Below are 27,994 nucleotides of genomic sequence, written 5' to 3'. Positions count from 1 at the left end.
CTACTGGTTGGAAAGCCCCTGCCGTAGGTCAATCATTTTGAGTAGCATTTTGATGCAATCATGAAATGTGCATTTCTTCTTTGTAGAAAGTAATGGCGAGCATGTAATCCATGTTTGTGATCAGTACTCGTCTCGTGTACAATGAGACCACATCCATTGTAATTAGTTTGTTGGTGGGATTCCAAAAGACATTTTGTAAATGTTGGAGTAAATCTCTGGCATCCCTGATGTACGAGGCCAAGTATTTACCAATGGGTGCCAGAAAGTGGTCAATATATAGTAATGTATTCCAAAATAGAGAGACCTTAGAGAGATAAATGGTATGAAGGTGTTTTTTTTTATCCTTATGAATGTTTGGGAGTAAAAAAATTGTCAGGGTGAGTGGTTGTTTCAACTGTAGAAATCTCAGTTCATCTTTGTCTGTTAAGCCCATCTCTCCGCAAATGATAAGTTTGTCATCATACATTTTATGTCGTTCTTTAGTCCAGCTGTGCCCCATTTTTTTCATAACATATAATATCCATTAAGATGTCTAGGGCTTCTGACACATAGTCTGTTTTAGTCAAAATTACAATCTCCCCACCTTTTTTGTTGGTATGATTATTGTGTTAAAGTCTGCCTCCAGTTCATGTAATTCCCCTTTCTCTTCTTTAGATAGATTGTCTTTGTATAAGTTCTTCATGTTTTCTTAATATTTCAGTCCCACTAATTCATGAAAGATATTTTTTTTGTTGTCTGTATAAGGATAGAAAAAAGTTCTTATTTCTTTTCATTTTACTACACCCTGCTCCCTTTTTGGACAATGCTCAGATGGCCTGTTCATCTTATAGGTGACGTCATGTCTGGGGTGGAGTTGGTTTAAGTTATCTCTTCTGGGTCAAGATACGTGAGAAGCCATCATTTATGGGCAGGGGGTTCCAGATCAGGTCTAGGGGTCTGTCTTTTCCTGGATAATGCATGTCTGACATCACCTCTTGGTTGTGGGGGTCCTTTGGGGGTGAGATTGCCAGAGCATGGCACCTGTCACTTTTAGAGTTGATGCAAGGTATCCTTCCCTTCTACTCACCCCTTCAGGATGTAAGGCACTATATGTGTACATCCAAGTCAATGCAAATTGCAAATCAACGCCCCAAAAGTAGTCATGCATCTCTGACTTCGATGTGCTGTCATGCTGGAAACAACTTATCAATTGTGGTATGCAATGACACTTTCCATAGCTAGTGGGAATGTATTATTCAGCATTTCTGATCTGTATTTTTGTAATGGATTTAGGGACAATGGGTCAGACTATATTGAAGTTATGTTGTGTACTGTGCATCTTATTCTTATTATTTAGTTATCTCTATTTAAAAAAACTGTGTTTTATGTAATGTGACTCCCCAAATGTATGTAGTGCATAGAAAAAAAAGGTATTTTGCAGTTGCTAATCCCTTGATTTTTGTGAATTGCAGTATTTGAAATCACATAATGGCTTTGTACATCTTGCCCTTAGTTCTGCATAGAATGGTGGAGCTGTCATCCTGTGGATGTGTGAAGGTGAAGACCAGCTGAGAATGAGAATGAGTAGGAATTAGCTGAGCTCCATATTCTTATCATATAAAGGAACTACATACATGAACATCAGAGTTCTGCATGTTTACACATCTTTACAGCAACGATTACATAGTTCACCACAACTTCCGAATTTCAGTGGGTTTTATATGACTGTAGCATCCCTTCATCTGAAAATGATTTGTATGAGTACACATTGACATTAATTGTGACTTTTAGAGCAGAAGCCAAAAACAGCCTTCTGTCAAAGATGTTTAACAATCTACTCCTCCGTGGCTCATCCTGCAATATCCAAATTGTATCTAGCCTACTTTGAAAGTCATGGTCGGATACTGATGACTCGAGTATGCAAACGTTGGTTGTTGATATGCTATCTTGGATTGAATTCGCTATGTTTTTCACCTTGCACTCCACTAACAGGTGTTTTGTTGTGTTTTCCAAACCTAAAAAGTAAAGTTTTTTTTAAAATATAGTTTGCAAGAAATGATTTAGGAAGGGAACGAATAAAATTCACCAACAAAGATGAGACATAACAAAACTTAAGAAAGTCACTGGTTTAGTATACTGTTTCCGTACCTGGGGGGCATGGCCCATTGGTGGGTCGTGTGCTGATTTTTGGTGGGTCATGAAATTTCAATAAATAAAGATGCTTTTATATTCTGTATTTATCCTGTCACATGTGCTGCACTTCAAGAACAGAGGTCACACGTCAGGCTAAGGCTTCTGACAAATGGCTGCTTGTATGAAGGTGGGGAATAGTGTGTGTAAACTCCTCTTACTTTGCAGTCAGAGAAAGAAAAGTAAAGTGAATTATGTGACAATCTTGCTGGTACATAGGTGTGTGAAGGGAAAGGCTGTAATGTGTAATTTTTTGTAACCCAGCAAAATATAAATACATGCAAAAGAACTGTACTCATTCTGCAGTTATGAAAGCAAAATGTAAGCCCTTCTATCTGTAATTCTGAAGCGTGATGGAAATAGTGATTTTAATAGGACAAAACAGACACTTTACTTGGTAGTGCACAAATGATACATATTCGCTGAATCCGATTTCCACACATCATCGTTTGTGTGAAATCTCGTGTTATCAGTGAAACTGTATGTCTGTAAAAATATAGTGGCCATTCCAATGGAAAATGTGCTTTCTGTAAATGAAAGTGTGCTACCACACGATGCTTTAATACATTAAAAAATATCCCCTCCTCATGTCTATTAGAGCTGGGTGGGTCACAAAAGTGGCTCTAAAATATTTGGCAACCAATGATTTAGAGTGCTGACATTTCTTCACATTAGCCGCTAGATGTCCTCCTAGACCGCTATATTGTTTTTACTCGTCATAAAACTCAATGCCTGCAGTTACCCTGCTCGTCCACTAGAGCGCACAGTGTCCCTTTGTGTTGTCGTCCTCACTAACTCTCGCACACACAACTAAAGTCTATTGTAACCCCCGGTGCGTACACCAGCAGCTAACAACTCAGCAGAACGGGAAGGGAAAGCCCACTCCGCACCGATTTCACAGAAAAATTGAGCCAATCCAAAAGGGCACGAGCGACGCCGGCAGCCAGAGCCCCCTTTCTGGGCACGGAAGAAAGGTACGTGCAGAGAAAGTGACGGGCTGGGGCTCTTCCTGTAAACTGCTGGAAGTTTGCTAAATTTCCCCAGAATTTGTAACTCTTCGCCGGAGCCCTGACCGAGACAGCAGCGGAGCTAACGATGCTCGGATAGGACGGGAGAAGAGTTTTGCAGTGGGGGGAAAGTTGTTAAATGAAATTCCTGAATCTGCCTTACAGAGGACCCTTTGAATTGCGGGACGGAAAGGAACAGCATCAGGGGAAAGTGTCCGCGTGCCCCCACGGCGCCCCGGCTGCAGCATGCCGTGAGAAGAGGCGTCTGTGCTCGCGCGGACAACTCCAGCATCCCTTGTTTTGGCCATGGGTGCGTTGCCCGCTCCTAAGATGCTGAAATTGTGGTGAAGTAACAGAGAACCAGGCGTCCACATAGGGCTCCTCGGTCCACAATCAGCCCCTTGTTTTTTTGACTCCCGCAGCCGATGGGAAAATCACTTTTTGGAACCAGATAGGTTTGCTGCTGCTGTCGCAACTTTTTCTACTTTTCTGGATTTTATATTTCTACGCACTCGTGACATTGCAAGAAAACTCTGTCCGCTTGCTGTTTGGGCTCAAAGAGTTAGTTCTTTCTGGGACCAGCCTGCAGAAGAACATAGTGGTTCAAGACCTTGTCAAATTTGCACCAAGTTTTGGATGGTGCGGGAAGTTTTCCTTCTGCAGAAGGTAAGCTATTCGTTTTGGTTTGCGGCCATCTGCACACATTGCCAATGTCCACCAGGAAGTGAAGGAGGCCTGCATTTGCCTACCCAGCCCAGGCACCCATGGTGCCCAGGTAGTACATTGTAAGTCCTGCTTACCATTGCATTACATTGGCCTGGGGCAGTGTGCCTGCGGAGAGCAGCAGGGTGGCCGGCAGCATGGGGGACACCGTTCCCTCCCGGGCTCCTCCTGGAGGCCTTGGAGTAGGGGTCCCAGGGGCCGGCCTTCTTGGCGGTGGCTCCATCACTCCTCGGGTACATATTGTGGAGCGCCTCAGAGCTCGGATTGCCACCTGTCGCCAGCATCACCTGACCTGCGAGGGGCGCTATGAGCGCAACAGGGCAGAAACCTCAGAGAGGGAGCGGGAGAGCACCTTGCAGCTCCTGAACCTCGTGCAGCATGGACAGAGCGGGAGAAAGAGCACCAAGCACAGCAAGGCGAGTGCTGCCCCGCCACCCGACTACCACCAGCAGCACCTGATGAGCGCCGACAGCAGTGGCAATGCCATTGGTGGGGAGCAGCAAGCGTCGGCCTCTGCTACCGGGGACCCCAGGAGCTCCACCCTCATTGCCGTAAGTCATGACACATCCTTCATTTTTCATTTCAGCTCTTGCTGAGAAGAAGATATTCCTCTGCTCTATGCAAATAATGTTAGCATTTATTCAAAATTATTATTATTATTATTAATAACAATTTATTTCTGGGTGTCATGTGCAGCTGTGTGGCTCCTGCAGAGTACCAAATAGATATTGTGACCCTGAGGTTGTAAATGTGATTGACCTTCAACTTTCTCATGATCTTCATTACTGGGATATTTTAGTCTACTGTGGTTTCCGAACCCATTAAAAATTGAGACGTGGAAAGGATGCTTTATTAAATACTATTTATTGAGGAAATCTAGCCTCAAGCAACATCTGCATAAGTGAGTGGTCCAAACTGGAAGCATTTGACTGCACAGTGTCCATGTATCTAAAACAAGTGTTCATTTTCTGAAATGTTAGCTCACTTTTTTTAGACTTATGTTATTTCATGTACTTTGTTGCATCGTGCACCGAGGAACAATCTTATTCTCCTCTCTTGTTGAAACCACAAGACCCTACCCGCCAGCATGATTGAGACTTCCAGGGCAGGGCATACATTTCCCATAAATTGTCCCTCTTTTGTTTCAGAGCCACTCAGTTGGATTGTGTAGACCATGGGTTTGAGGAGACTGCTAGGCTGAGTTAAGGGTCACAGAGGTTGTGGTGGTAATGATATTGGTGGTGGTGGTTGTGTTGGTGACGACGATGGTGGTGGTGGTGGTGGTGGTGGTGGTGGTGGTGGTGGTGGTGGTGATGGTGATGGTGGTGGTGGTGGTGGTGGTGGAGGTGGAGGTGGTGGTGGAGGTGATGGTGGTGGTGGTTTCACCTCATGAAATGGTGCTGACAGACAGGTCTGTCAGTTTGAGATCTCCTCTCTCTTCTGAACAAACTCCAAGGGCCTACCAAACTACCAGACTGCACCAATGAAAATATGTTAAAAAAAAGATTTTCACCTGGAAGTTAATTGCTGACCTTACTGCTGATAACGCCAATGATTCTTTGCTTAAGGGTAAGATGGTAAAGCAGTGGGTGACTCAGATACACATTGTTTCACACAGTTAACTAAAGTGGAAATTCATGTTGACTATGTTCACTTTGTGTTTGACATTGTTGGGACTGGCACACGTGTTGAGCTCATGATTTTCACAAAGTAGCCATAAGCCCGGGGCTATTGGTGTTGCCCCATAAAATGGCTGGAATGAGAAGGTGGTAGCCCTTAGACTTGTCTTCAGATCCTGCTAGGATTGCATAAGGTTTGCCTCAAAGACAGCGCTATATGATGTTTGTGGGAGTCTTATGTCTGCAGTGCTCTGTGAGCCGATATGGTCCCATACAATCCAGCCCTTGAAAGCTCAGACCTAGTGCTATCACTCAAACTTGAGACTACATCTGTTCACTGCGTCAATTTCAAATCTTAGTAATGTATATTACTTTATGCTGTTATTAATGTACACTGCCCTCACAAGTGCCGCGGTCTCTAGGCGCTGTAGGGGTCTCTATGCACAGACTGTGACATGTAGTGGGAGGCTTTCCTTGCAGTCGTGGTGGTGGGCCTGTGTGGTTGGGGGCGTGCCTTGCATCACTCCGCCAACCTGTCCAAGTGTGAGCAGTATCCTCTGCCATTTGTAGGTTTCCCATATTTGTTTTTGTTACAGCAGGTGCAGTGAGAGTTTACCCTCAGCGCAGGAGTGAGAGGTTTGCCAGAATTGTTGTGGTCTTTTACAACCTAACATGGGGTATAAGAGCCAACTTCCCTCACTTGCATTGAGGCACATGTTAAGTTTGCTCCCCGCCTCTGCGTAGGTGTTCCAAGAGGGGCGCTCTTGTGACCCCAAAGCCCGCGTGCCTAGGGTCAGAGTTATGTGCAGTTGTGTTTTTCTTTCTGTGGGTTTTGCTCTTTGACGGAAGATGCATTACTGCACAACATGGGTGCATCAAAAAGCAAGTTTCAAAACCAAAGCTATGATCACATCTCACTAATGACAGGTTTTGGTCTGTCGATTGCAGCTGTGCATAATTTCTTTTAACAATATTTATTTCCGAAACAGTTCTTAAAAAAACACCGAGTTTCTTCTGGGAAGTTGTGCCTGGCACATGAAACACCTCTGTTAAAAGGAAGGTTTGTCGGGCTGCTGCCTATGATTCAGAGGGCCTTCCTCCCTCCTCCCCCCACCCCCCACCCCTCTCCCTTCCCTCCCCCAACGCATGCAATACCAGAGACATGAGGGTTTCCGAAGTCCAGTTTTGTATTCTAGGTTGCCAGGACTTTCTCCTTAAAGTGGAATTCGCTGTAACTTATGCTTTTTGTACAAATCAGACGTGCATGTTTTACACGATTAATGTGCTCACGTTTAATAAGGTGTCCATTATGTTGTGAATTGAATGCATGACCAGGTCCACCTTTTTGTTGCTTTTAAAGCCTTTTTTTGCGACTATATGTTATGTTGTGTTTTGTTAGAGTATTTACTGCGCCGGCTTTAGGGCAGTGCCACTGGTGCGGCCACACAGGGCGCTGACCTGGAGGGGGCCATCGACCTGGGGGGGGGGGGGGGGGGGGGGAGTGTTTAGCAATAATTCATGAATAAAAAGCACCTGCTGCAGAATTCCTTGTGCGTCCAGCTTTCAGGCAGCAATACAAATGTCAAGATAACTCTTGATTCATGTTCCTGCTAGAGTTGTCTAGTGGCAGTGTAGCACAGAGGGTTGATACGCCTGCTGCAGAGAACAGATCTGTATTTTATGTGGATAGCTGAGTGGACTAGTAAAGCCAGCCTTTACCAGCGCTTTAAAAAATGAAATGTATGTGAGAGAGGGTCTATGGAGAGATAAGGGGCACTTTTGCCAGGGGGGCTGGGGGGTCATGGAGGGTAGTCTGGGAATCCGAGGAGGAGGAGGCAATGAGGGGGTGGGTGCCAACAACGATTGTCACACCGGGCACCACTAGCGCTAAATTTGGCCTTGCGTATTTATATAGCGCGCTTTATACCATTATACCATTAGTATAGCCTCAGAGTGCCTGGCCGGGTTGTGTTTGTAACACCAGCATTCAGAATTCTAGTTATTGTGGAATGGCATTGGCTAATCCACCTCTCACATTAATGGACCTTTAAAAATCTCCCACAACCCACAGTTTTACTATGAGAATTGTTAAAAGAATTTGAACCATCTGTGTCACGATAACTATTAACTCTTTAAGCGTATGTTTTTACTACTCTTTCTTTTGTTGTTATTGAAATCAGATTTTGAATAAACATTCACTGGCAGAGAGTAGTTTTATTTTTGTTTAGAACAGGTGTGGGATGATAAGGTATGGAGTTTAATGCGTCATAAGTATGGTTGTGAAGGTTTGGGGTCCATGCACTACAATGGTTCTGGTGTTAGCAAGTCCGATGGCAGGGAACTGCGACCCCAAAAACTGCAGTAAAAGAGGTTACATGAAAAAAGTCTCAAGATGACCCCATGAGTCCCTCTTTCTTCAGTGTCACCTCGTCAGCCTGCATCATTGCCTCTTCCCGGCCAATCCCATCACCGTGTCCTCCACTCCTGCTTCACTGTGTTGTCCCCTCCATGCCTTTGTCCTTCACCTCCCCCAGTTTCCCAGATACTGTCTTGCTGTGCACCAACACTGTGTTATGTTATGTTATGTTATGTTATGTTATATTTAATTTGTAGAGCGCACAGCTACTTGGGAGTGTCCCGGCGCTAACTTCCAGAAAAAGGGAAAATACCCGTGTCACACCTTCTGGCATTCACACTTGTCCATGTCGCATAAAGTGAGCACTGCGGGCACCAAGTTAAGTTGCAGTCCGTCCCACAGTTTTGGGCGGACCTTTGAAATAGTTGAAGAGCTGGAGCAGGGCTGTTTACCACCTTAGACAGTGGTAAATGGGTGCTTGCCATGGGAACTTATAAACAATGTGTATCTTTTGGCTGCAAACGTTGTATCATGTGTTGACATGTCTAAAGTAAACAGCAAAGCAACATAACACAGTTAAAACATGACAGGGCACACAAAATAAGCAAAAGAGAACACATCACCACTACCATAATGCAAAACAACATCATATTGCATTAATACTGCATGAACACAGCAGCACAAACAACAAAACACATCACCACCGCAGCAGAATTCACACAACATATATGCACAAACATTCTTGTCACAGATTACAACCTTCAGAAACCTGCTTCACCATATAGTGGTAAAAGCTGTTTGCATCGAGCAGTGCCTTAGTTTACCAAGTAGCGCCAAACAAAAATATTGTGTGATCTGGTCCCCTATGTCAGCTCCTTTCTTCTACACTTCCAAAGAACTCTTCTCTGTCCCCACTCATCCCTCCCCCTCCTAACTCCAAAAGAGTGCATGGTGAGCGGTGTGAGGACCAAGGGAGTGTGGACATGCCTGTCGGTGAAGGAGGACCATGAAGCTAACAGAGTTTAGAGACACTCAACCAATCGGTATTCAGCAAGAGAGAATGGTCATGATCACATCCATGATGCAGCCTCATCTTGTTTCCCTGTTTGCAATGCAGTGGTTTGCAGTCATATTTATTTAGCACACCATAGCCTTGATGAGTTGCACAAGCACTTCTGGTAGACAGGTAGCAAGCTTCTCACTTCTTTCTGGAACATGAATGAGAGCTCAGTGGGAAGACTGTGAGCGTTTTATTCCACGTCCAACTAAAAAAAAAAAGCTGCTGCAGGCACCATGTTGAGTTCTCTATGAAGGACAGGTTCTGGTGCAATTAAATTATGGGTAAATTAATAACACTGTTTTTTGGGCAAACGGAGGAAATGCTTGAGGTTGCTCAAAATGAGAACTTAAGAACAGTAGGAATTTAAGGGTTTCTCAGTGGTCCCAAATCCCACAGCCTTCTGGTTTAATGGCTTATATCATTGACAGAACCTCACGATAACCCACTAAATTTGTTTTCTCGAGTTCTCATCTGTAGTTTGCAATGCAACATAATATATTTTATCTATATTTGAAAAGATTTGCAGAATGCAGTCTACATGCGGAATCATTCCCAGGCACCTATAAGTACTTTTGCCACTTTCTGTTCACTTGCTACATCAAGTGATGTATTTTAGTAATTGGGCTGTGTATGAGAGGTCTTAACAGGAGTGCACATTTGCAAATGCAATAAAGGTCAAGTCAATGTCTTAAAAAAAGTAGCGTGTATGGTATGCATGGATCTTAATAGCGCAGTTATCGACAACCTTGAGAAACTCTAAAGAATCATAAAAATGTGGCTGTGGTATGCAACATCAACATACAAACTGCATGTAATTCCTTTTTTGTTGCAGTGTACATTCCGCAAGGTGTCGTGTCTATGAATAATGACAGACAATACTATATGTAATCATATAGGAGCTTTATTGAATACTTCCTTCCATGTCCCGGTCCCTACTCTAACTGCCCACGAGCCGGTCCCGGCTCCTCCCGTTCCTATTCCTAGCTCCGCCCTCCCGAGCCTTAGACTGCATAGAACAATGTTACATCTCCCCCTTTCTTACAAAATGAAATTAACTTCTACCAAGTTCGCAATTGTCCACTCAGCCCCATGAGTCGGCAGACAGTCTGTTTGGGCCACAGGAAGGTGTCCCCATGCATGAGCTCAGACTCAGTCCGGTCTTCGAGCATCAGTAAGGTCGAATCAGTGATGGGTCCGTCTTTGGTCGATCTTTCTGTTGTCTCACCACAAACATCTTTGACCACGGGAGCGCATTCTTAAAAACGTGAGACATCGTGCGTGAACGGCTTGTTCTCAGATTCCACAGTTGTTACGGTTTCGTTTTGCTGTGTGACTACTGATATCTCGGCGTGGCAATGGCGGTCTGTTCTCCATTGTGGCACATGTTTTCCTAAGCATCCGCTTGTGAGTTCACTTCCTTTACCCATTCGGTCAGGGGCATCAATGCTCTCGTGCTCACGACCCTGCATGTTGGACAATAGAGCACTGAGTGTCTTGGTTCGGTTTTGGGACTCATATGCAGGTTCTATTGATCCTATCTGCTCCCACTCGCGTTTGTAAATGTTGAACTCTTTGAGCGTGGGGGTATGAGCATGTTCCGTTCTCGTCCCCTCTTGCCTCCGCGATGCGGATCCATCTTTGCCAACATACCTTGTCTCCTTGACGGAGTGATGAGACAGTCCTTTCCCACGCCAATGTGTAGTGTCCCATATGGTTGCCCCTTTTCTGAAAACCCTTGGAGTCAGCCTCGCAAACCCCGTCAGGGGTGACGGTACCCTCCTAAAGTCCGGATATGACTGCGACAGACAGGACAAGTTACTTGACGGGGTAATCAAATGTTCCGAGACATCTGCATGCGATATGTTGTTTTGGATGAGTGGAGTAGTCTCTGAGTTTAAGGTCCGTTCAGGTGATCGGTGCCATGGATGACCTCAGCGATCGTACCGACATGTCTTCTGAATCAGAGAGGTCTCTTGCTGCTTTTCTACGGGACCCTTCTTTCGAATGTGTTTGGACTGATACACTTCTTGAACTGGTAGGCTGTGACAAACGGCTCTTAGATTTAGAGCTGTCTGTGGGACACTTCTTGGGGTATGTGTCTCGCCATGTCTTCCATGCTGTTTCAGTGAAATGATTATCTGAAAGCCAAGCGTGTATTTCTTTTGTTCGATCCCGAGGCCTTTCGCTGCTGCCCTTCTCGTATGATGTTACTGGTCTCCTCTCAGTTCCCTCATTTTCACGTGTGTCCTGAGTGTACTTGCCTATCACTTTCTGGTGTCGGAGTGAATCACCCAGTTTTTTGAGGTCTCTTTCGTCTTCTGGCTCGCTGGGAGCCCTGGTGCCTGTGTCCTGGGAGTGGTGTTTTCTACGGCTGCATGTTTCTTCTGACTTGTCTGTGAAGATTGGTGACCCGCGGATTTCTCGGGTGTGTTTGTGTACCGGCTCCCAGAGTTGACATGACTGGTCCGGTATTCTGTAGCTCGCCTTTCCTTCATACTCGTTGAGTAAGCTGACATCGGTTCCATCTCTGTGATATATCCCACTTGACTCTTCTTCAGAATGGTTTGTACCATTTTCTAAGGGACTCCTTGAAGTTGAGTAATTCCCTGAGGTTATGTCTGTGAGGCTGTCATAATCCTGGATCATCCCAGTCTTTTGTCTTCTCGTTGTTGACTCAGAGTCTTTTATGTCACTATGTCTCTCCCGCTGTCTTGTCTCTAGTCTACCTTCGCCCTTCCTCTTTGTGGTTCCAGTTGCCTCTTGAATTTTATGCTCTGACCTGAGGGAGGTCTCCTTTCGCTTGTCTTCTCTTCTTGCATTGATGTGCAACTCTCTTGACAACTCTCTTGTTTCTGCTCGCTCTCCAGCTTTAGCACTCCTGATGATTTCCTTTAACGAGAATTGCCTTTGAAATATCTTGCGCTGTGTATCAGGTTTTGAACAGCTCTCAATTGCCCGAAGGCGGATGGCTTCCTCATTTGTGAATGTATTGAATTGACAGTATCGTACCAACTTTTGTAACCGCGTTACAAAGTTTGATAAGGATTCCCCTGGTTCTCGTCGTGCTGCATTGAAAGCGATGCGTTCATGATCGACATCTTCCTTTGTGGTGAAATGAGCATATAACGTCTGTTTGAGTTTTCTATATGTCCCTGTATCCTTTGCTGAAAAGGTTCTGATTAGGCGTCGGCCTTCGTGACCCACCAATTGAAGTAGTAGTAGTAGACGTTTGCTGTCTCTTCGCTCTCCGGTAGCGTCAAGAAATGCATCCAGTGATTCCAGCCACCGGTTCCATTCTGGACCCAGACTCTGGTTACCGGTCTGTGTCACTGGGGGTGGCACTCCAAAGCAGGGGCTAGATGTATGTGTTTCTTCTCTCGCCGACATGATGGTGGAATGTGCTGGCATGACAATGTCACAGGACTGTTCCCTTCTTCCTGTCTTCTTTTACTGACCCTTCCCGGCCGCTCGTCTTTGTTTGGTCGTTTTCTTTGAATTCTGGTAAGGTTCGCCGCTCCCAGGTGACTATTGTATGTTGTCCGCTCCTGGCGCGACTGTCTCTGTACGCTTCAGTGGGTTAAGCTTGGATCTCCTGACGTCAAATGGTCACCATTCAGCTGCACCATGTGTGACTCGTGACTCTGCGATTTTCCACTCTCTTTGGTGTTGCGTGCTAACTGCAAGTGGTCGGTGGAGCGTTAACATCTTCTTCTCGCGCTTCCACTTCGTTGATGAGAGAAGGCTTCTTTGATATTTATCTACTCACGCTTCTGTAATGTTTGTCTTATTAATCTCTGTTGCTCTTGAATTGTTTGTCTTCACATAGTGCTGAACATGTACTTTGGCACTTGCCTTTGCTCGTGTATGTCGCCTTCTCAGTGCACGCGTTTTCAGTACATGTCTTCAGTGCATCCTTTGCACATGCCAGTGTTTGCTGTGTTCATTTACATTCAGTTTTACATTCAGTGCGATCTTCATTTGTTTCCGGCACTGCCTTCTGCCCTCTTCAGCTTGTGCCACTGTTGTCTTTTGCATTTACTTATGCTTGTTTCACCACACTTCTTATATTGCTTGTACTTGTTCACTTGTTTGATTCACTTCTTGCATTTGCTTAGGCTTGTTTGTCACCTTGCTCTTGCACTTGCTGGTGCTTGTTTCACATTCCACTTTTGCTTTGGCTCGTGCTTGTTTTCTGTCTTATTCTTGCCTTGACTCGGGTTTGTTTGCCAACTTGCACTGACTTGTGCTTGTTTGTCCTTGTTCACTCTTGTTTTTTTTTTGTTTACTTGTGCTTGGTGCTTTTCCTTGCACTGCCTGACTTTAAGATGGCCCCTCTCACACTGCACAGGGGTCTGTCCTTATGGCCGCCTGACTTCAAAATGGCCGCCGTCTCTGACATCCCAGTTTACACGAGACTTTCTCTCTGTCCATTCAAACCCTGTCTGATTCAAAACAGGACTCACCGGCTGCCGGTCCCAGGGACACCAGCACCTCTCCAGTTCTCCACACCTGTCCACAGCCAGCACGTTCAGGTAAGGTTGGGGTGGGCTCCCACCTTGCTTCTTTACGTTCCGCGCTCACTCGGCGACAGCTTGCCGAGTCTCACGCATCGGGGGTGAGATCCCGATGTCGCGCGCCGCTCGAGCTCCGTCTTCTACTACGCTCGACGGCAGTGAACAGCAGTCCTTCTTGGGGCAGTACCATCTGGCAGAGGCAATTCTCTGCTGCTTTGGGTGTCAGGCAGAGTCGGAGTGGGCTCCCGACTTCTGCCTCTTCAGTGCGTGCCAACTTGCACGCATCCCGCGTGAGTCGCGTTTTTGGCGCGAACGAGCTTTTCCTTTCTCGAGCGTCTCGGCGCTTACTCCTCCGGTCCCTCTTGGCCTCCTCACAGTCGCCTGACTGGGGAATAGGGTCACCTGCTGCTGGCCTCTCTCATCAGGCGGCAGCTTCCCTCTCCACAGCAGCACTTCTCTTTCTTGACGCTGCTCAGGACGGGACGCTCCAGCAGGGTTCTGTGGGTGGTAGACATACCCATCCCATCCTCGTCGCCAGTTGTCGTGTCTATGAATAATGACAGACAATACTATATGTAATATTATAGGAGCTTTATTGAATACTTCCTTCCATGTCCCGGTCCGTACTCTAACTGCCCACGAGCCGGTCCCGGCTCCTCCCGTTCCTCTTCCTAGCTCCGCCCTCCCGAGCACTAGACTGCATAGAACAATGTTACACAAGGATTGCTGAAAAGGTATCTTACGGTGTCATACAGGGCACAGTAAATCTGCTGTAGTATTGGCTCTGCCTTGCTCACCTTACGGTATTGAGTGCCCTACTCAGAAGGTACCCGACGGGTGTAGGGTTAGCTTTCTTCTTTCCAGTTGCAACTACACTCTAGGCCTTCCAATTAGGACACCCCTCCCCATTATTCAACAACACCTCACTAGTGCCTAACTTCTAGTCAAATTCAGTGGCTTCATTTGATTATCTTAAGTGGCTGAAATTCTTTTCGTAGAATGCCAGGTTAGAGCTAGTCTGTGGATTCCTACCTCTGCCTCTATGGGATACAGTCCTTATTCCTTCTGTGGTTTAGGGATGATCTGCAAGTCCCCCTGCGGGCAGCCACTAGTCTCACGTACCTTCCACCGGACCACCATTGAGACCAATGAAGCGGAGTCGAATGACTCTCTGCAAAAGTTTGGATCTGTATTTTTTAGCTGAGCATTTACAGTACTTTATTCATACCGAATGCATCTCTTAATCTCAATTAAAACATTAATTTCTAGAAAATGCTCTGAAAGTGTATCAATTTAATTCGGTTTTAGTTGTTCAAAGGGTCTGGGTGATTTTTTTAATTTCTATTTCATTTAGATGTGGATAAGATTTGGATTTTTTGGCGATTTCTAGTATCTGTATTCTCACTTAGATTTGGATAAGAGCATAGCTCATAAGTCCATCAATTGTATGGAGATCTCAGTGTAGCTTTAGCACAGGTGTAGAGGCCTTGTTGCTGTTCTCGGAGCTCTGTTGGAGCAGGCTAGCTCCCTATAGGGTTATTTGTATATGAGTGATTGAATAGGAGATTCCACAATATCCTTCTCTGTGGCTGACTTAGAGGCAGATTTAGCTGTTCGCGTGTCTCATGTTGTCCACTAAATAATTCTATCCTATACATACATATTTACATGTATACACTGACATTTGGTCTGCCATCGTCATCTATTTTTCGGTAGTTTGTTGCTCACATTTTGCTTCCGGCCACCACAACATACAGCAAAGGACAGTGGGTTGGTCCACTTCTGCCACTCTTCTCTGTCAGTGACCGATTTATGTTTTGTGCATGTACACATCCGCCTAAAAAGTAGTCCTCTTCAGTGCCAGTAGTGGTGGTCCACTATCTGATTTTATTCATTTTTTTATTTTTATTTTTGTAGTGGGTCACTTTTTACGTATTTATTTTAATTTGTGCACCAATCCTTGGCATCATTCTTTTGGCTTTTGATTACTTTTAAACCTTTAATGCCTATGGAATATGTTTAAGTGAAAGAGATAAAAAAAAATTTTGAAGGTTTTCCAAGATCTTCGGCTTTGCCAATGTTCTTTTCATACTAGGTGCGAGAAGTGTTCAGTAAGCTCGCTGCTTGTATTTTGTTTCATTGGAGTATTTTCAGTGTCACCTGATAAAACACAAAATACGCATCAGGTCACTTCGCAATTACTAACGCTTTGGCCATAACCTGACCATGACTAGCCCAACATGAGATGATCAGCCTTTACGAGTACGAGAGTGGTTTGGGACACAAACTCCTACTCTGGGCTCTGAGGGTGTTGGTGCCTTTAAAGGTATTTTATGTTAGGCTCGTATCATGACTTGTGATTGCTGTTCCAATTGTAATCACGGTCATTAGGTGTAAGTGCAACAATAGCCAATATCCCGGCCTTTAAAAGGTTGACTATGTTCTGCTCTTGCCACCCAGTCTACAGTTGCATATCCTAGTGTTAAATGTTCAGCAGTGCAGTAGGAAGTATCCCAGGGTTTAAAAGGTTGCATAGTGTCTGCTCATGGGCTCAAGGGTCTGCTCATGCCACCATCTGCGCTACTGGGCCAGGTGAGCAATGAATTTGCTGTTTTAGTGTAACATGTAGACAGCACATGCTTCTTCTGCAAGGACTGTGCTGTGCAGATAGATCCACAATACTGACCACTAGGAAAACACATAAACACACGCACCCTTTCTTTCTATTACTGTGTTTGTATAATTGAGCAGGTACAATGTAGTGGGGAAGTGTGGTTCAATGGTTAGAGCGCCAGACCCTGATGCAGAGGTCTGGCCCGGGACCAGGGTTCAATTCCCACCTCGGCAGGTCAATTTACCCGGACTTGATCATTCTCGCCTGTGTGCCTATTCTAATCATGGGTCCCACTCTGCAACTCTGGGCAATAGCTTGCTTAATCTCCACAACGGCCCCAACAGTGCTAAGATGCCTGGCTTCACCTTGGGGGTGCCCAGGAGTGGGCACTTCACAGGGAAAAACCAGGAAGGGTTCCACAGCGGTATGTGTACAGCGCCTTGAGACCCCTTTGGGGTTGATACGTGCGCTATACAAGTACTACATTTTTATTTTATCTGCATTTTAAAAGGTGTGACCGAGCATGAGTGGGAATTACCGGGCGTTTATGAGCACTGCAATAACAACAAGACATTTTATGATGTCCGTCCCCTAAAATCATATACATGGAAAAATAGAGATATATCCTGGATACATACAGCTGAAAGAGAGAAGATGCACAGTCACAGATCAGCTGCAGAGTAACCTCTACTTCCAGATGTAGTAGAAGTAATCAACAGATAGCTCACAAATATATGATTCTGAAAAGAACATTTCGGCTCAGTTGCACAAGTATGCTGTCACGTAACATATTATTGCAATACTAAAATCATTCGTATACTTTTGTCCAGTTAATATTAGCCAATAACACTAAAGGAACAACATTGCAACTGCTCTGTTATTGCATATATTAGTGTTGCTAATTCCAGTGTTAATATGACATCCCCCTTGCCCTGCCATCTCGCATGGATTTGTCTCCTCTTTTATTTGAATATATTCTGGAAAAATTAAACAGTGTTTTGTTTCGTTTCGTTTCAGTATTTAGCCTTTGATAACATATGGCAGAAGCGATCTGCAATGTGTGGACGTTTTAAATATTATTAGTTGTTTTATTTGATTTGTTTTTTGAAAAATGTTAAGGCTCGTTCAAAATCAATGGCCTTCCCTGGTCTTAACCCACACTGTGCATGTCTTAACATTGTGTACATGTCTTGTGGTTGGTGTGGGGTCTTGCTGGAGGTCAGGTCCTGTGCACAGCCCCCACACTGTACCTCCAAAGGCAGTGCCTGTTCCGTGTCAGGCCTGGCCAAAAGCTAGTCGCTCTGTGCCTGCTGTGTACACCTAAAGGTTGTTTGCAGTGGGTTGTGTATGTACAGGGATTCAACAACCTGCCTGATCTCCAACGAGGCACTGCAATTAATCCCCACAGTGAGCAGCTAACTATCAAGTCCAGTGGATTGACTATCCACAGAGACTAGAGGCAGGGTCAGTCCAAAACCCAACCCCTGCCCTCAAGAACCACAGCACATGGCCTCAGGCTGTGAGCGGTGCATTATTTTCACATTCAGTACAGATCCAGTAGCTCAAGGTTAGATCATTTATATATTAATGCACACAATATCAGCAAATAACACATATGCAGAGAAACAATTGTGTATTCATAGGGATGTAATTGATGATGTCAGTGGTAAGTCGACACTAGTCATGTCATCAATGATGTAATGTGGGGGAAAGTTGGGGTTTGCTAAAGTTTCAATGCAGAAGCAATAAGAGTTGAGGTAACCAGTACAATGTATCTTGGAGTGGTTACCTAATTGAGGAATACGACAACATGCGGATGGATGTGACGTGTGACCTTTTAAACTCAATAAAATATGTATTTAAAAAAATCAATGACGTAATTTGTGATATAATCTGTGTCATCATGTTTGCGTTCATGAACAGTGTTTTGGGGACAACTTATGGTTTTCTCTGCTAAACATACCGGCCTTTTTAAGTGTTTTAAGGCTTTGTAAGCATAATGTCGGTTTAAAGCTTTTTCCAGGACATTTCTGCGAGTTTTTAACCGTAGGTTAATCATTTATGAGCAAAACAAACCAACACTTTTCAGTTTATGTTTTTGATGATATGCTACAACCACCTCTCATTTTTTTTTATGTTTGATTATTTTATATTTCAACCCACCTGCAGTAAACCACAACTGCGCATAGCCTTGGGAAATCTGTAGAGGAGCCTGGCCTCAGGGCCTAGCCTAGGGCTGGTGCCCATCTCAACAGGCAGCCTGTCATTAATGCACACAGCAGGGTGCCTGCATGACCTGTCCTGTGGGTAGGCCCTGCTCCTAATTCATTGTGCAGCGTACGCTTGCTGCACATGGCCTTGTATCCTAAACTGTGGGGGTGGATAGATGACTTGTCACCAGGACTTTCTCCACTTTCTTTTTTTTAAAAAACTCTTTTTATTAACATTGCCCAATAGTCCATACTTTTCACGGAGTACTTGCATTAATACCCAGTGAGGTTTATCCATCTCTTCAATATGAGTTACCGTCACGAGGGAACAGGAGATTAGAGGAAACACATAGGAAACCTTGCCCCGGGAGGCCTGGACCCCATGGTAAATTTGTGGAGCTGGTAACACGCCTCGGTTCATACAAACCACCGCCCAATCGTCCCACTCCGGCTGCTGCATATCATTATCTCATGCTCATCCCCCTAAACTTTCGCCAGGGCGCGCCCATATTCGTTCCCTTTTTTTAACACACCCCCTACTCTTGTACACAGTTTCTTCAGTCCACTGGCACCAGTCGAGGTCGCGCCCCTACTCTTCCAGTGTCGGAGGTAAAGGCGCCCCCCACCCCCTGGCAATGTTACGCTTAGCGATCCCCGCAGCAAGAGCCAGACATTCTCCACTCGCAACATATGACCAACTCTCAATGTGCATGGCCAGAGTTTGTCTGCACCAGCTCTATCCCACTGAACTGCTTACAAAACAGCCAGACCCTACACCAGCTCTTCTGTGCAGTGGTAACTGGGTGCAGGGCCTATACCCACCCCAGCGCAAACAGTGCTGACTACACTCAGTCTTTGGCCTTGTATAAACACACAGTGAATTTTCTTTTTTTAGATTTGTTTTTCAGAATTCGAACTCACCAGAAGGTTTTGGAACTCGATTTTGGGTTTAGAACCAGAACATGGTGCACAAACTAGAATACGAGTTTGTGAACCCTACACCAAAAAAACAGGGTCTTTTTAGGGCTCGGACTCCTCCCCACTGAAAGTGGGAGGAGTTTCGAGAACTAATGTTAAAGAAGAAAAAAAAGAAGTATCTCCTAAGGCTTTGGCCGAGAGAAATTCCACACATTCCTTAGCGTGTTCTGTCATCTGGCCAGTGATTCGTCTTCGTTGTGTTGTCGTTTTAATAGGCTTGAAGTGATAGGGTAAATGTAGTTTTGTTCCGCCATTTTGGGCATATTTCGTTCGTGCTCGCGCAAAGAAGTACATTAATTATAATTAGGAGCTGTCAGGGTGGCCGTGTAATGCATTCCAGATGGTGTGCGCGCGTTCACCATCTAGCAGTGTGTTTGTCTGGCGCGCGTCCTCCTCACGTGCACACAGGCATAGACGCCGTGTGCGGCTCCTTCCTGCCGGCCCGGGGAGCTGCTCTGCCGCTCTCTGGCTCACCCCCCGTCTCCCCGCCTGATTTAGTCTGTAGTTTATGGGCACGTGCCAGGAGCAGTAGATGTGCTGCGGTGCTCTCTGCAGTTTATGTATGGTGACGTGCAAGTGGCAGCAGCAGCGCCGCTGTGCTCCCGTATGGCCCCCGAGCCCATCCGCACTGGGTAATGGGCACGCGCAGGGCAGCGGCAGCAGAAGCACCGAACTGCGAGGCGCTCTAGTCTGCAGATGACGGGCGTGCGCGAGAATGAGCAGAGGCACCGAGGATCCGGGCTGCTCTCCTCCCGAGGCATGTGCAAGGCACAGCGATGGAGCTGGACTCCTTGATGCCGTCTAATGATCCCACCCCACTCTGTATAGTGCAGTCTGATTTGTGCCTATGTTGCATTTCAAATTCACATCCAGCTTAGAATTCTGAAATTTTGGGCTGTTGAACCATCCCGGACAACTTAAATGTACATTCAACTAGAGGGGGGCGAGGCAACACATGAACAGGGGGAGTCAGCCGAGCCACGGGTCTGGCTCGGATCGTAGAGCGTGTGCACGAGCCGAGCGCTGTAAATGTGTGTTAAATAAACATACAACAAGCCACATAAAGTATGCTAAAGTCACTACAAAGTTGAAAAAAATGATGTCTTCAATATGATGTAACTTAGACATTACCATGGCACAATATAGCACTGCACAGAGAAGTACTTATTAAAAGTAATATTTTTGTAAAACTCCCGTATGGCCCCCGAGCCCATCCGCACTGGGTAATGGGCACGCGCAGGGCAGCGGCAGCAGAAGCACCGAACTGCGAGGCGCTCTAGTCTGCAGATGACGGGCGTGGGCGAGAATGAGCAGAGGCACCGAGGATCCGGGCTGCTCTCCTCCCGAGGCATGTGCAAGGCACAGCGATGGAGCTGGACTCCTTGATGCCGTCTAATGATCCCACCCCACTCTGTATAGTGCAGTCTGATTTGTGCCTATGTTGCATTTCAAATTCACATCCTGCTTAGAATTCTGAAATTTTGGGCTGTTGAACCATCCCGGACAACTTAAATGTACATTCAACTAGAGGGGGGCGAGGCAACACATGAACAGGGGGAGTCGAGCCGAGCCACGGGTCTGGCTCGGATCGTAGAGCGTGTGCACGAGCCGAGCGCTGTAAATGTGTGTTAAATAAACATACAACAAGCCACATAAAGTATGCTAAAGTCACTACAAAGTTGAAAAAAATGATGTCTTCAATATGATGTAACTTAGACATTACCATGGCACAATATAGCACTGCACAGAGAAGTACTTATTAAAAGTAATATTTTTGTAAAACCAGTAGCCTGAACTGACAAATTCAAAAGAGGTTTCCTGGTTTCATTCGGTACAAATCCAGTAAATGGGTATCTATTTGCCTTTCCGTATGTAAAGGCTTTGTTTTTATGTGTTAGTGCACATAGGGCCAGATGTAGGTGGAGTAGTGAGTGCAGAGTAGTGACTAGAGTAGTGAGTTGTGAGTGCAGAGTAGTGAGTAGAGTAGTGAGTAGAGTAGTGAGTAGAGTAGTGAGTAGAGTAGTGAGTAGAGTAGTGAGTAGTGAGTAGAGTAGTGAGTAGTGAATAGAGTAGTGAGGTGAGTAGTGAGTAGTGAGTGCAGAGTAGTGAGTAGTGAGTAGAGTAGTGAGGTGAGTAGAGTAGAGTAGTGAGTAAAGTAGTGAGTGCAGAGTAGTGAGTAGTGAGAAGAGAGTAGTGAGTAGTGTAGTGAGGTGAGTAGTGAGTAGTGAGTGCAGAGTAGTGAGTAGAGTAGTGAGTTGAGTAGTTAGTAGTGAGTAGAGTAGTGAGTAGAGTAGTGAGGTGAGTAGAGTAGAGTAGTGAGTAAAGTAGTGAGTGCAGAGTAATGAGTAGTGAGTAGAGTAGTGAGTAGAAAGTAGTGAGTGGAGAGTAGTGAGTAGTGAGTGCAGAGTAGTGAGTAGTGGGTAGACTAGTGAGTAGAGTAGTCAGTAGAGTAGTGAGTAGAGTAGTGAGTAGTGAGTAGAGTAGTGAGTAGAGTAGTGAGTGCAGAGTAGTGACTAGAGTAGTGAGTAGAGTAGTGAGTAGTGAGTGCAGAGTAGTGAGTAGTGAGTGCAGAGTAGTGAGTAGAGTAGTGAGTAGTACATCACAGGCAGCAGCTGTGCAAGCATCTTACACTCACAAGGAGACCACAGGCAGCTGAGGTGCAAGCTTGTCCCACTCACAAGAAGGACATCACAAGCAGCAGCGGTGCAAGCTTCTCACACTCACAAGAACGACATCACAGGCAGCAGCAGTGCAAGCTTCTTACACTCACAAGGAGACCACAAGCAGCAGAGGTACAAGCTTCTCACACTCGCAAGAAATACATCACAAGCAGCAGTGGTGCAAGCTTCCCTTACACACTGACAGCAGGTACTGTGCCAAGGCAGCAGCAGCAACAGAGCAAGAGTCCCTTACAAAGAACAGGAACAGCACAGAGATGCACAATGCAATCTTCTCATACTCACAGGCAGCAGCGGTGCAAGTTTCTCACACTCACAAGAAGGACATCACAGGCAGCAGCTGTGCAAGCTTCTTACACTCACAAGGAGACCACAGGCAGCTGAGGTGCAAGCTTCTCCCACTCACAAGAAGGACATCACAAGCAGCAGCGGTGCAAGCTTCTCACACTCACAAGAACGACATCACAGGCAGCAGCAGTGCAAGCTTCTTACACTCACAAGGAGACCACAGGCAGCAGAGGTGCAAGCTTCTCACACTCGTAAGAACAACATCACAAGCAGCAGTGGTGCAAGCTTCCCTTACACACTCACAGCAGGTACTGTGCCAAGGCAGCAGCAGCAACAGAGCAAGAGTCCCTTACAAAGAACAGGCACAGCACAGAGATGCTCAATGCAATCTTCTCATACTCACAGGCAGCAGCGGTGCAAGCTTCTCACACTCGCACGAAGGACATCACAGGCAGCAGCTGTGCAAGCTTCTTACACTCACAAGGAGACCACAGGCAGCTGAGGTGCAAGCTTCTCCCACTCACAAGGACATCACAAGCAGCAGTGGTGCAAGCTTCTCACACTCACAAGAACGGCAGCACAGGCAGCAGCAGTGCAATCTTCTTGCACTCACAAGGAGACCACAGGCAGCAGAGGTGCAAGCTCCTCACACTCACAAGAAGGACATCACAGGCAGTAACGGTGCAATATTCTCACACTCACAAGGAGATCACTGGCAGTACACACCACATGAACACACTCCATAACACATAGCAACAATACATTGGCATTTACAATGCCATTAGCTCAAACTCAAAAAATCCAAGCCCGATTGCATTTCTAATGCTTGTTTCATTTTTGGGGGCAGTAGTTACCCCTTTAGGCCCGCTCCTGTATCATCCATGGATTTAAAGGATACTCCCGATGCCCTATTTTACCTTCAGATACACTTTTTTTTCTACGACACTTTTTTCAGGTAATTCTGTAAATGCAGCAGACACATAACATTTCATCTGATCACTCAGGTCCCCTGGCCCAGTATTGGGTCCAAGAACCCCCAGTAGATGACAAGGTAAAATGATCCCTCGCTCAATGGGATTTATGGAAATTCTATACACAGGATCCAAGATTGTAGACAAATATTAATAGCACAGATATACAAAGACTTATGGCAAGTTACTTCCAGTTCACTCTACTCCTTTTTGCAATGCAAATAGCCCACAAGTTACTTAGTTACCAAACTGAAAAAAGACACTGAATGCTAGTTTCTTGGAAAGTTCGATGCAATGCAATTCATTGTATCTTTCCTGTTATGGAGAGAGCAAAAGTGTCTCACATTAGTGTTAAAAATGCATTTTTGTCACTCCTGTCTTTAACTCTCCACCCCTGAATGGATCTGCACGAAATATGACATACTGAAACTTAACCATAGTTTTGTGAGGATTCATCAAATGACTGTTAGATTATTAGCAATTAAAAAAAATCATTTTCATTGGAATGTGAGAATTTACCTTAAATCTCCATCAAATGAAAACTCCAGTTGCAGTGACTGACTGCGCGCCCACTATGCACACTGCTAAACTCACTCAACAGCGCCTGGTCTGCACCCCGAACTCTGACAATCTAGCCCTCTCCGCCAGTAATATTTGTTATACTCCCAGTGTGCATCATGATTAAGGAAAGAAGGGACCCTTTAACTGAAGGTTATCATATGATCGACCTGCAGCCTGCATTCTGCATGTCTTTCCAGGGTGTTACTTAAGCTGACACACTGCAGTATCTTCTACAATATAATTCACTTTATTTATATTTGTAGCGTGAAAGCTTAGATGTATTTCGACGCCATTTTAAACATATTCCTCGTTTTACCAACCCAGATGTAAACTCGTTTTTTCTTTCGATTTCCGCATATTATGCAACAGATGTCAGGGATCGGCTGAGGGAGCCAAAAACATGCCACAGTGACTGCAAAAACAAACCAGCTTATCATCAGCAGCCAACTTTGGAAAAACACAGAAACTTTGTTTTCCATGTAATTGAAGTGGCTTTACGGGTGTCAGACTTTGAAAGTTGGACCCCTCTGTGAAGACGCACCAATGGGTGGGTGCCTGCGTTTCATGTCAAACACAGGCAGCGTTCAGTGTCTTGAGCTCTGTGATGTGGTGCAGGCATCAATGCACGCTGTGCTTCTCTCACAAACTCGTCCACAGAGCTGTTCCTATTAAAACCCAAGTTAGGGTTGGGAACTCTGAAGGAGCTGCTCCCAGCTCAGCACATGGTGGTGGGAAAATCCTGAGGGCGGTTAATTGGGATCCGTGATTCTCCTTTTAGCGTCTGTATGAATACGTGCAGTGCCAGCCAGTAATTCTGCCTGCGGGTCACATGCACACACATACACAACACATCTACACGCACACTCACTCACATCCACCCACCAATCACTAGCACATACACATGCAAAGCACCCATTCACAGCACACGCATTCACAAAAAACACGCACATATACACATACATTCATAAATACACATGCATGCATGCACCAAAGATTACAAAATCAACTTTCCGCTGCAGCGGTGATCTCTGGTGGCGAGAGGAAGCCACCGAGGTTCCTAGATGGATTGGAATGCCGCCTCCTCTCATTGGCTGGCCTTGGGTCAGCCAATAAGAGGAGGTGGAAGTCCTTAAGAGTCACAGAGTGAGATGGGGTCTGTGAAAGTTCCTGACCCCACCCCACTTTGTGACGTGGTGTCACTTCAGAGTCTGAAACTGAAGTGTCCATGTCTATCAGTGATGCTGCCCCTCATTATGAGGGGGAGGGCCTTGCAGCGCGTTGCCTGGCTGAGGAGGTCACGCCCACAGGATTGTGAAATCCGCAGTCCAGCAAAGTTCAGCTCAGGCAGGCACCTGTGCATTTACCGCATTTATAGCACCTGGCTGCCTGACCTGAACATTAATAGTGTTTGTCAGGTTGACCTGTGCTCAGACTAATAGACACTTCTCATGTCTGCAGAAAGTAGGGGGTCAGGCCCCTCCACACTTAAGGATGGGACACAGATGCATATGTGTCAACAATTACTTGATTTCTAAATCAAGGTGTGGCATAAGAGTCAACGCACAGAAAAGTTTGCAGTAAGCATGCGCCCTAAATGTGATATGCTGAGTTCAGGTCTTGCCATTGAATTACACAGATTCCTGTGCCAAATTTTGGGAGCTCTTCAGTGTATAACATAACATGTGTATTTGTAAAGCTCACGTTCACCCAGAAGCGTATCTTGACGATGAATAACAGATGTTTATTGTTGCCCAAGTCAATGGTACTCATTTTCATGTTAATTTTCTAATAGTTTTATCCAAGTTGATCTGCAGGTTATGTATTGTCCAAAGTTATCAACACATCAAATGAACCCTCCTCTATCATCTTCTTCCCAATACACAGTTATCTATGAGGACACCGAAACTATAAGAGAGTATACAAAAAACATACACAACGTAGAAATCTGTTAAATACATGTGTGTGCAAGAGCCTCACTAAATTGATCCACCAGCAATGTGAAACATACACAGGAAATACTCTGAAGGCCATACCTTGGAAGCCTTTGTGGTTCCCAAGATTTAAGACCAATATACACATAAGGACGTTGATAGGCATAAAGTAAAGCCTACAGTATCAGGGTTTCGATCACATAGATTTCCCCTGTACAGTTCTGCATATTTCCATATTACATAGATTGCACTGGACATCGAGTGCAAATGTAATTTTTGCACTTATCTTGCAGTGCATATTTTGCTGCAAAACTACACTTTCACCAGTGCAGTCAAGGTAATCACGAAATGTTGGTGCATTAGTACTACCTTATTCCATAAATTCAGGCATTAGGGGTTGCTGTTCCCATGCAGTACACATTCATCTCAGAAGCCTGTATGAAAGATAACAATTATTATAGCAGCCAACGGCGTATTGCTTCTGAAAGGTTCAGGGAGAAAACCTTTGCAGATCTTTCTCTAATGGTGGGACAAACCAGCAATTCGGAGTCAGTGTGACCCTATATAACCTCTAAAAGAATCCTTGGCTACTTATTGTGTGTGTATTCTTTCCATATGACATTGAGACAACAATGGGTTAACACTGTTGTCCTCTAGGGAGGTGTCCTAGAACTGAAAAGCGGTAAGGGCCTGTCATGACATTCCTTCGTGCACTTTATGTTTATTCAACCTAGGCACTTCGAACAATGCAATAAAGTCCCAGAACAAACATCAGCACCAATAGAACAGGTTCTGAAATAAACAGAACTGAAAAGAGATAACGGCCGTCCATGACATTCCTTCATCAGAACCAATAGAACAGGTTTCTGAAAAGTAAAGTTTTACATGCTTTTAACCGTTGATGAAGTCCTGTGTACATTGCTTTATTTTTTTTTAAATAAAATTGTTGTGTTTGTATTTTAGTTGACTTCACTGAAAGGAGTGTAGTGGTTTCCTGCTTGGTAAAAGGTATTAAAAACAGTCTTAGCGAGGACAGCATTTATGTTTGAGATGGAGAAAATCTTGTTGCTCTTTGGCATTTGTACAAGGGGAGAAATGTGGAAGTACCTCTATTCAGGGGTGACCTGGTGGGAAACCCGGTTCTGTGACTGCACGTCCAGTGTGTCAAAGATAGCTGACTCTTCCATTTCATGTAAGGTAGCCCAGTGAACAAATGCTTCTGTGGGTGCAGGGGAACTCCTATATTTATGCACCCCAAAATATTACCTCAATGACTTGCCCGCTGGTTAATGAATTGGATGCGGTGGTAAACCTCAATTTCATAAGGCACTGTGCCCCCGCAAAAAAGCACCCCCAGCATATCAAAATACAGTCAATTAAGTAAGGGCCCACTCAATGATTGGGTTCTGGATCAAGAATAAGATTTATTGCAAAAACTTGAAAGGTACAATTTAGGGATCGTAAATGCCAAAAAGCATGAAGGGCCAAATGTACGACCCTATTTTGCATGTGCAATTGGGCCATGTGCTAACCCTATTTAGCGAGTCACAATTTTTTTGCGACTCGCCAAATAGGATTAGCGAGTTGCTATTAGGAAGGAGCGTTCCAAGGGCGTCCCTTCCTAATAGCGACTGCAATTGCGGTTTCAAAGCAGTCGCAGTTTACCACCCTTCTCAGAAGGGTGGTAATGCATGCGCAAACGGGAAGAGGTGAATAGAGGGGAACATATTTTTTAGGGGCAGGCAGTGGTCCCAGGGACCACTACCTGCACTTAAAAAATTAAACGCAAACGTTAGTTTTTCTTTTTTTTAAATGCATCCCGTTTTCCTTTAAGGAAAACGGGCTGCATTTGTTTTTAAAAACTGCTTCATTTAAAAGCATTTCCAGAAATGGAGGTCTGCTGAGCCCAGCAGGCCACCATCCGTGGGAGAGCTAGTCATTCCTAAAGGGGTCGCAAATTGCGAGTGCCTCATTAATATTCATGAGGCATGCAATTTGTGACCTCATTGGGAATTGCAAACAGTGTCTCAGGCACTGTTGTACATAGCATTTTGCGACTCGCAATTGAGCGCAATTTGCAAATTGCAATATGCTGTGGTCGTACATCTAGCCCGAAGTCAATGCTATAAAGTTTCTCAGAACAGAGCATTACAAAATAATATGCAAATCATAAAAAATGTAAGTCCCAAATGATCTGAAAAATCAACAAATAAGGTTCATCCCCAAAATTAGGGGTTTAAATAGGGAATCTTCTCATAGACTAACATTGAAAGTGCATATTCACCACAGTGCAAATCAGCACAGTGTAATACAAT

General features: G+C 45.1%; 1 protein-coding gene across 1 annotated transcript in view; it reads left to right on the top strand.

Annotated features, from left to right (window-relative positions):
* Positions 1 to 3,007: 3,007 nt before the first annotated feature.
* The window catches only part of MAML2 (mastermind like transcriptional coactivator 2), a 530,183-nt gene continuing 505,196 nt past the window's right edge, over positions 3,008 to 27,994 (top strand). The window contains exon 1 of the mRNA XM_078656990.1: positions 3,008 to 4,450. Coding sequence (XP_078513116.1) covers positions 4,037 to 4,450 — 414 coding nt within the window. The 5' untranslated portion in view covers positions 3,008 to 4,036. The remainder of the gene's footprint in view (positions 4,451 to 27,994) is intronic.

This window comes from Lissotriton helveticus, chromosome 8 (genome assembly GCF_964261635.1).
Source record: "Lissotriton helveticus chromosome 8, aLisHel1.1, whole genome shotgun sequence".
Taxonomy (NCBI): Eukaryota; Metazoa; Chordata; class Amphibia; order Caudata; family Salamandridae; genus Lissotriton; species Lissotriton helveticus.
The sequence above is the reverse complement of the archived record's forward strand: the minus strand, read 5'-3'. Positions and strand labels throughout refer to the sequence as shown.